The sequence below is a fragment of the Toxotes jaculatrix genome, chromosome 8 (genome assembly GCF_017976425.1).
Source record: "Toxotes jaculatrix isolate fToxJac2 chromosome 8, fToxJac2.pri, whole genome shotgun sequence".
NCBI lineage: Eukaryota > Metazoa > Chordata > Actinopteri > Toxotidae > Toxotes > Toxotes jaculatrix.
Window position 1 is genome coordinate 22,893,030 of NC_054401.1, and position 9,554 is coordinate 22,902,583.

Genomic DNA, 9,554 nt, shown 5'->3' on the forward strand with positions numbered 1-9,554 from the left:
AATCTCACACACAGATCTGGTTGCCGTGGGTACAATGCTAAACTTGCCCATATGTAAACACAAATCTCTGAACACCGACACTATCAATACACACCAGCACATGTGGAATGACACAGTAAAATATACAACTCTCCAGTATGATTTTTTAATTAATTTTCACATCAAGAAAAAGCAATTATTTTGTGGCTTGTGGAGAAAAATAAACTGTAAACAAAAATATTTAAAAGTCTTTTGTTTGTCCCTTGGTTGTAAAAGTGGTAGAAGCTTGTTGATGAGCCTTTTCACCACAAGGAATGAACATGCAGCATTGTCATTCAAGCAGCTGATGTGGAGTGGAGACAGTGAGCAGAAAGACAGCTGGGACAGTGGGAGGGGGGGGGGGGGGGGGTCACCAGGAAAAAGATAATTTAATCAACACTCAACATAAAGACAAAATCAGGAAAGTGTTAAACTTTGAAGTCCAACAGATTGCAGTCGATCTTGTAGTAGACGTAAGGATAATACTCCTGCTGGCTCAGGTTCAAGCCTGGGATGTCCATCGCAGACTGGAAATGAAATAAAAAGAAACAGCAATGTTAGTGTAGTTTCAATGTAATCAAAAAAGGCATTTGTCCACCTCAAAACATGTCCCCTAAAAGTGCTTGCTTTTGCCACTGACGGGCTCAGGTTGTTATTATAAGTGTCTGACAGCATTATGGATCGGACTCCTGCAGAGACAGACGTGTCCAACATGTAGCAGAAGTCTTCACAGGCTACCTTTGGGGAACAGGCACACTGCACCTCGCATACCATCGTGTCTGCACTGAGCATTTTGACCTGGATGACTACTGCCAGGCAAACAGGAGGAGAAATCCTACACCAGAGCACATGCTTTACATGCAGATATAAGAGGGCGACTTAATGGCAATGAATGAAACTTGCCCCCTTGCACAAACAATACAGGCACTGAAAGGGATGTTACAACCAGACCAGATGAAGCCAAATGTTAGCAAAAAGGTTTATCTCTGCAGGGATCCTTTCCATAATAACAATCTGAGCCTGCTGCAGCTGTTTCACTGTTGTCAGTTATAGCGTTCTTACTCAACATTGGACAGATTCCGAACATTTTTGTCCCTATTAATGATTTAGACCCAAAAAAGATAGGAAGGTTTAAAAATACTAGAATTATCCTTCAAAACCAAAATGGCTGAACAAAGAAAAGAGCACCACCTACAGCAGAGATGTCCAAACTGTGGCTGCAGGTTTTTGTTCCAACCAAGCAGCAGCACACCAGACTCGACTCATTTAATCAACTGATCTCAGTCTTCAGACAGCTGATTGGTCAAACTGTGTGCTCTTGATTGAGGTTCAGTTTGGACACCTCTGACCTACAGAGTCAAGTGAGGACTGAGAAAAACTCAACAGCCTTTAATGCTAAGGAAAAAATGTCTCTCACCCTAAATCCCAGGTTCCCCTGCATCTAACTTCAAACCCTAAAATGTAAGACTTTTTATTTTTTATTTTAACTCCTTTTCATGACAAGTTTAAAAGTATCTGTACCACAGTCTTTTTTCCAGTAACCAGCTGTGGCCACCAGGGGGAGTACATGTTATTCTCTGACACACTGATGGAGGACAAGCAGCGATAGCAGCAGTAGAGTCCAGTATCAGTATGTCCCAAGTGAACATTACTATGCATACTTTTTTTGATGTAAAATGTACAATATACTAATTTTTATACTAATTTGCAGTTAGTATACAGAAAATCAACATCCTTTACCATCATAAACTAACGGAAATTAAATTTGGAATAAACTTGGAATATCACTGTCAATTAAACTTCCCAAAGAGAAAACAGATTTGTCTTTCTGAAGTTTTTCTTTTACTAAAATCTTTATGGATCCCTTTCATGACCTCCAACAATTAAATGAGTAGCTCCTCTGTTGCCTTTGTGTACTGATCCATGAACAGCACACTGAAAAATCGACAGTATTTACGTAGCAGCCGTGTCTGCTTTGAGTAAACTTTGTTTTGTCTCTTTTCCAGTGTGAACACACTACATACTGCTTAGATGTGTTGTGTAATACAGACTTGTGACAGACTGCAGGTTGTGTTGTTTAAATTAGTATTAAATTTCTACTACTAATGCTTACACTTCTTGATGCTATGACCTTGCAGTAAGTACAGCAGTAGAGTCTTGACACAAAATTATAAAAGTACTCACATCAATGATAGCTGCTGCACTGCTGTCCAGATGTTTGTACAGATCATTGAGCACCTCCCTCAGCTTCTTCATGGTCTTCTTGTTTGGCTGCAGCAGCATGGCCTGGAAGTTCACCGGCAGCCCGTATCTGCAGGAACACCACATCACACAAAGGAGCAACACACACAGTTTGAACAACTTTTAACTATTGTCACTAACAGACAATGTCACCTGACTATGTGCTCTGCTTTTATATAGTTAAATACATGGGCGCTATTAATGTACCTTAAAACAGATTCCACAAAAACCCTAAGTGCTTTAATGTGGATCCACGCGATGAAGGCTTCACTGAAGTTCACTTTCAGCCATCGAACAAGTGGCCCCTGCAAAGAGGAAACGCAACTTAGGCTTAGAAAGACCATTCCTGAATATTAACTTTCTGTTTTGGATATAGCAGTCTTACAACCTTGAATTAATCTGTAACCAATGACTCAAACATTTGCTGCTTATCAAAGCTTATAAAACTGGCAGATATGACTAAAAGAAAATGGTGCCATTACTTCTCTTTCTGTGTTAAACACGTCCATTTTCTACAACACTACAGGTAAGTCAGAAATATTTTTTACAGCAGTGTCAGCATTCTCTGCCTGCTGCCGGCTGTAACTGGTTCTTTTCCGGTAAAGAAAAAAAAAACTCCAGTTTTCTTCCACAGAGCACACTGGAAAAAAATCATCCCGTTTCCAGTTCCCTGCAGGGGAAAACAATTCAGTCTCCATTTCACTTACAAACTGCTTCTTCTTATCTGTGGAGAGCCGTGTCATCTCCTCTTTGTCTGCCTTCATCTCCTCTTCATTGTACTGAAAGTCTCTCACTGTGAACCTAGAAATAAGATGGAGTGGAGAGAACAGAAATCAACATCATTTTATGATGAATATTTCAGTTTTTATAACAGTGCTGGCTTACATTCTTCAGATACTAAAAATGTGTGAACAGCATCAGTGGTGTGAAAATAATAAAATAGTTTTGTCCAGCCTGTGATCACTGTAGTTCTGATACATGTGTATATATAGTTAGAGCTATTTATATTTATCTAGCAGTGAGACAGTGAGCAGATTTTCTTTTGTATACGCTGTGTTGTTGTGTGATAGTAAAGTGGTAATGTATGTAGAACAGTTCTTACTTGTTCTCCCTGGCTTTGTGTTTGAAGTCATCAATGGCTTTCCTAAATAGAGTGACACCAAACAGGCCACTGTCATTGTCTTCAAACAGCAGACTGAAAGAAAAGAAAGATCAAGTCAGACGCTTGATATGAGTGTGTTTCTGACAAAATGTCTGTTTCATTTCATATTTTATTTGCTATGTTGACATTGTCTCACTTTGAAGATCGAGGCACCACCATCTCAGCGAGTGTTTCATATGTTTTCTGCCAGTCGGTGTACGCTGTCCTGAAAGAACAAAACAGCAGAACAAATTAAGTCTTTCTTCAAAACGATGCGGTGGCAACTTTCTGCTTCATTGCTTTGAATTTGACAAAACTGCCATATTGTGGTTGACTCGTGAGGTAATACTCACTTTGGTACAACTACCAGCAGAGTGATGAGGTACTCTGAGTCCAGCACAAAGTCTTCCTTCTTGACAATGTCAGCCAGGCTCCTGGTCAGCAGGCTCCCCCTAGTGGTACACAGCAGCATTAGAACAACATGGATGTGATGCAGTGAAGTGTAGCCTGGTGTTGACAAAGCAACGCAGAGTCGCACTAACTTTTCAGGCCACAGTGACATGGTCATAAAACATGTCAAGTAATCCTTGAAGTTTAACTGATGAATGAACACAGGCCAAGAGGAAACAAAGCGCTGTGACACACTGAGTGAACTGAAACTTTTGTAAGAAAATCTGTAAGATCAATAAAACAAGATAATAAAATGATATTTCCAGGAGTGAGATCAGATCTAACCAAGGAAGGTTTTGACAAAATAACCTGGTAAGACAGTTTAGTTTGAAGAAGAAGTGTTAGTTAGTGTGGAGCTGCCTGATAGAACCGATGAGATGTGCTGTCAGCAGAGGGCCATTTAGAAGATTCAGTTCTGCTAATAGTTGCATTAATGTTAATAAGACTGGGTAAAATTCACTTTTGGTTTTTGAGATTTATTTTCTTAACTGTCCCTGGTGTTTTCTGGGACTACAGCACCTCTATTTTTCTTGAAAACTTAAGTGTTAGGAATGAGTTTTACTGTCTGTGGATTACTTACGCATTCTTCCTTTCTAAGTTCTGCAGGTTTCCCTTCAGGTTGTTATAAGCTGATGCTCTTGTCTTTAGGTCATTGTCAATCTGGGTTACTTGCTGTAAAAGACGAAAAGCAAAGCTGAAATTATTTATGACTGAGATACAGAGCAACATGGCAAAAAGAAGACAATTTTACATGAATATCTGTATAAATTCTTATAAATCCAAAGGCTTATATTTATTTTGCCTATGTATTTTCCAATCATATGGACAGACCCACCTTTGAGATGATTTCAGAGATGTTTTTAAGTGACTGCTTGATGGGATATTTTGCCATGTCCCACTGAAATCTTGTGATGTAGGTGACAAGATCAACTGAAAAAGAAAGCAAAAGACTTGTCATGCTATTATCAGCCTTTCATGAGAGTTTAGTAAGCTGAAAGTTAAGTAGAGCAGTTTCTTTACAATGCTTTCAAATACAAGTACAACGGCTTTCATCCAAATGACAAAAATACATATTTTCTTAATCACCTCGGGTGGCACCTAGTTATGCAAATAGTTTCAGTTTTATTTGGCAAGATTTTGACATATCTGTCACAGAAATTTCTGCTACTATTACAATACAATAAAGGTCAACGGAATTTAGTTTCTGATGTTGAAAGTACTGAGTAAAACTGAAAAGAATAATTTATACAATTCAACAAGTATACTTAAACTCAGTGTCCCTGTAACACTGGATGTTCCACACATCTCACTGTGAACAGCACTCACAGGAACTGTATTATACCAAAGAAAAAAAACGTAGATTTCTGAGGTAGATATCTCTGAGGTGGTTATCTCAAAGCCTGAGCAAACAAAACCAAAAGCATCTGCATGGTTAAATACCAGGGCGTAAGTGAGAATTATATTTTGTAATTTAGATGATCTGAATCTAAAAATATGACTATATAAGATTGTAGAGAACATTTAGATCAACATCAGTGAGCCCAGACTTGTATTTTCCTCAATGGAGGATTCCACGTGTTGTAATCGTCACTGTACCTCCATTGGCCAGCAGGTTCTCCTGTACTTTGTCTCGACTGTCCTCCAGCACGTCGGCCATGTACTGAGCTACCTTCTTCACCACACTGTGAACAGCCAGGAGACATCAAAACACACCATGCCAACACAAACTGCATGCACAAAGCCAGAGTAAACCCTGCATTCACCCTGCACATGCTCACACGACCACCGTGAACTCATCCTCTGAATTTTACACAAACATGCACACACATCAAAAAGTTTCACATATTCCTGTTAAGGTAATTTCCTGACAAGGCAATCTTTAATATGGCAGACTTTCAGAGATAAAGATTTTCGACCACACTGCTCAGCAGCACATCAAAGAAGAACTGTGTCAACAGGTGAAATAGATAAAAGAAACGCATAGAAAGCTGAAACATTCAGCTGTCGTGCTAGGTGGTAGTAACACAAATGCAAACTTGGCCAAACTGACCATAACAATAACAATTCAATCCTAGAGTAGTGAAGCCAAAGACTCAGCCAAATCTCATATAGAGAAAACATTAAGAAGAAAGTACATCTGCCACTTGGGTTTAATATTAACTATCTACAATACATATTATGTATTGTTCATATAATATGAAATGAAAACCTAATCCATTTAAAACTCAAATGAAAACAATAAATACATTAATAGGTGCAAATTTGAAGAATTCACTAGAGTAAGTATTCTCTTTTGTCTACATATGCTGGATGGAAACTTCAAAAAGGAACTGGATTAAAGACAGACTGTAGTCAAACAAGTGAAACGGTGTTGCAAAATTGGTCTTTCTCACAGACGTGGAAATATCCACAGAGGAAGCAAAGCAGGCCTCAGGCAGTAATGGCTGTGTGTGAGTTTTGGATGTCATATTTTCAAAAGACTATAAATTAGTCAAACATACTTGTGGCACATAAGTCATCGGGTATAAATACGACTAAAGAAAGAGCTGCTGGTGTGTCACCCAACTGTAAATTGCCAAGTTTAGACTGTGAGGCTCGCTAGCCTCAGGTCCCTGTGAAATTCCTCATTGATACAAGGTAAGGGTAGAGATTAGGGATTGGTAAACCCGCTACATCAGAAAGCCTAGAGTGCAGCAAGTTAAGGTAGATTTTTTTAATGCTGTTTAAAATACAGACTGCATTTTATGTGATTGTAAAAGCTCTATAAAGTAAAAATGTAATCACTAAAATGATCATCCTTCAGAGACAGAAAACAGAAAGATTTAGTTTAAGTCAGAATACTGCAGGTAGCATACCTTTCAACAAAGGAGTCTAATTTGGCCAGTTCATCCGACAGTCCGACCAACACATCTAGTGTCCCAACCTGTTTTTGGAGACAAAAAGCAAAAAATAAAACACACAACACATTATGACTTTTGACTCATCAGAATGGAAATCTGGGTCAGCGGGGTTGTGTTTAAACAGTGACATCTGGGGCTCAATCAGCCTACAGTGACATCCAGGGGGCCCTATGTGCTTAGGACGGCGCCTCTTTGTCCAGACCAGCTCATGCATTGCTAACAGTTCCAGGAGAACATTGCAGCCCCATGTGGCAGCAAGGTCAGCGAGGTTACTTCACCTCCAGCACAGAGAGGACCCAGATGAGCTGAACTGCTCTGTGGATGAAAACTTCACATAACCAACGCTTCAACATGCAGGCAACAGATTCGTCTAAGGGCTGCTTCCCATACACAGAATCAGCTTATTCTTGACAGTGGATATATGAGGTGAGTTTCTTTGATATTAGCCTACATCTACAACCTCTAACCTACCTTCTTTTCACACAGAAAACCATGAATTGCTTAGGAAAGAAAACTGTGACCAAAATGAGTGAACTACTTGTGTGTAAAATCCATAGATTCTTCATTATCACAAAGTTATGGCTGTGTACAGACAAAACAAATATGAAACACAACAAACAGGGATTCAATTCAATGCTAACCTTGAGGTCCGGTATGTTGAACTTGTGGTTGGTGGAGAGGTTGTTGGTACGTGTGGTGGCTGCCATCATTTTGTCCCATGTTTGCTGGCAGGTCTTCTCTCCAGGTGCAGAGATCAACCAAAACTCTGTCATGGTTACAGTACTGGTGCAGCTTAAAAAAACTGAAAAGAAAACTATATTTAGACTAATGTGACTGTCTCTGTTGTTACTCAGTTAATAAACCTATGAGGTTTTGTTCCACCCCTTCCACTGAGTCTGTCTTTTTATAAACAGCACTGCTTTGGCTACAATACTGGTAAAGTACTGTGCTTTCCCCTTCTCTCCGTTTTTAGCTAAATGCTAGCTCCAGAAAGCTGCTTGTGCTGTTGTCATGAAGTATACTGATACTGTTTACCACTAGGCATGCTAATGAAATAATGCTACAATAGCAACAGGAGCTGATTCATAGTTAAAATCCACTGCAATCTGGCAATAATATTTTCCTAGCACTCCCATTTGTTTTTTTAAAAGTTACATAAAGTTTGAAAGCCATAAACAAAGATTAAATAGCACTGTATGTCCAACGAAGCTGGCAAAAAAGATGGTTAAGGTCAAGCAACATCCAGCAGGGATTAGCTACGGTTAGCCACTTAGCATTGCTCACAACAACAACACAGGTGGCTGTTGTGATTGTTTGACAATTTCACTCACCTGTGTGTTAAAATTTGGCCGTTGCCAGTTAAAATACAGCTGTCTGCAATGTTTCTATGGCTTGATCATTTTCATAGTTGCCATTCAGTGCAGTTCGTTAGGTCTCCTGACAGCAGCATCAGAGTCAGCTGACCTGTTAGAGGAACCGGAAGGCCTCTCACAGTCTCTGCTGCTCACTGAGGTAACTCAGCAGCGACCACAGCTGGTGGATAGGGGGTACTGCAGCGCGAGTAGTACGTGCACAGCCCAAAATCAAAAGTCACAAATTTACCTCCAGAGGCTTTACAATCTGAAAAGCACACCAACCCTCAGTTCGGATAAGGAAATATTCACCGTACAGACCTCAAGGTGGAAAAATGGAAGAAATCTCTGAGCAGAGATCCGTCTTCCAGGACAGACACATGAAATAGATACCATGTGTACAGAACATCAAGGTGACAAAATTATAGATCAATGGAATGACCCACCGTTGTGGGTCTGTAATACTCAGACTTAAGGATATTTGCGTGGGGCTTGCCAACATGCAGAAGCCTCCAGATAAAGGGGAGCCTCAGCAGCTAGCCCCCACTCTGGAACAACCAAATCAAGATAATACTGCTGTTATGCAACAGTGGGACAGGGACAGCCATGAATGATGACTTTATTTTGAAGAATGGGGCTGACATTTCCATTGCCATGGTCAATTTAACAAAAGCTAATTTAGATCAGGGATTTTATTTATTTATTTATTTATTTCATTTTTAATATGGAATTTGAACAAGACTTCCACCCCAGACTTGAGCCTCAGTCAACATTCCAAGGACATTATTACCTTATTAGAGAAGGAGACAGACAACCGTGGATGCCAAGTCAGCAGCATTTGAGACTTTGGAGTTACTAAAATTGGAAAAGCTGGGTCAGGTTTCCTGACTTTGGGTGTCTCCTGTACAGAATCTGAGGAAAACGCCCCCAAAGGGACATGTTTATAGTTCAGTGGGTCTGGGGTTCATTGTTTAGGACACAATGCTTGGTCTGCCTGGAGCCAACCCTCGACATCAAACGGCAGGGTGAGTTTGCCCATGGCTGGCTAGAGGCCAGTCTGCTGGGATGTTATCAGGACGCACACACACGCCACAATCAGTCAGAGCGCAGGCTACTGCTGGGAGTCCAGTAAGTAATCTCTTCAGGTTCAATAAGAGAGAAAAGTGTTGTTTTAGCAATAAATAGTTTTGAATAGAAAAATGACCATTTACAGGCTTAATGTGATTCACTCTCACGCACAACACAGTGTCCTTGCATGGACTCCCACAGCTCTCTGGAAACAACCATCACAGCTTCTCACGCACACGTCCTGTGATTCGTTGCAAAGTTGTGTTGGGTTGATGGTTACTGTTGTGTAATAAGGCCTGGAAGTGTTAAAGCATTAAAATAAAACAGAAGCACTAAAATATCTAACAAATTTTGAAACTGATGTAATGGGCAGACTGCCACCAC

The 9,554-nt window shown here is 40.1% G+C and overlaps 1 protein-coding gene across 2 annotated transcripts; it reads right to left on the reverse strand.

Moving 5' to 3' along the window:
* Nucleotides 1-234: 234 nt before the first annotated feature.
* On the reverse strand, nt 235-8,215 carry atp6v1c1a (ATPase H+ transporting V1 subunit C1a). 2 transcript variants are annotated; one of them, XM_041045193.1, is made up of 13 exons: nt 8,082-8,215; nt 7,392-7,552; nt 6,706-6,773; nt 5,447-5,532; nt 4,686-4,780; nt 4,431-4,522; nt 3,754-3,852; nt 3,558-3,626; nt 3,362-3,454; nt 2,967-3,060; nt 2,467-2,564; nt 2,203-2,329; nt 235-545 (listed from the first exon to the last, which is right to left on the reverse strand). In XM_041045193.1, exons 2-13 carry the CDS (start codon nt 7,521-7,523, stop codon nt 447-449), a joined length of 1,152 nt encoding a protein of 383 aa, XP_040901127.1. In that variant the 5' UTR covers nt 7,524-7,552; nt 8,082-8,215; the 3' UTR covers nt 235-446. The 2 variants fall into 2 exon arrangements, with proteins under 2 accessions (XP_040901127.1, XP_040901128.1); XM_041045194.1 differs by having other exon boundaries at nt 7,392-7,564.
* Nucleotides 8,216-9,554: the final 1,339 nt, after the last annotated feature.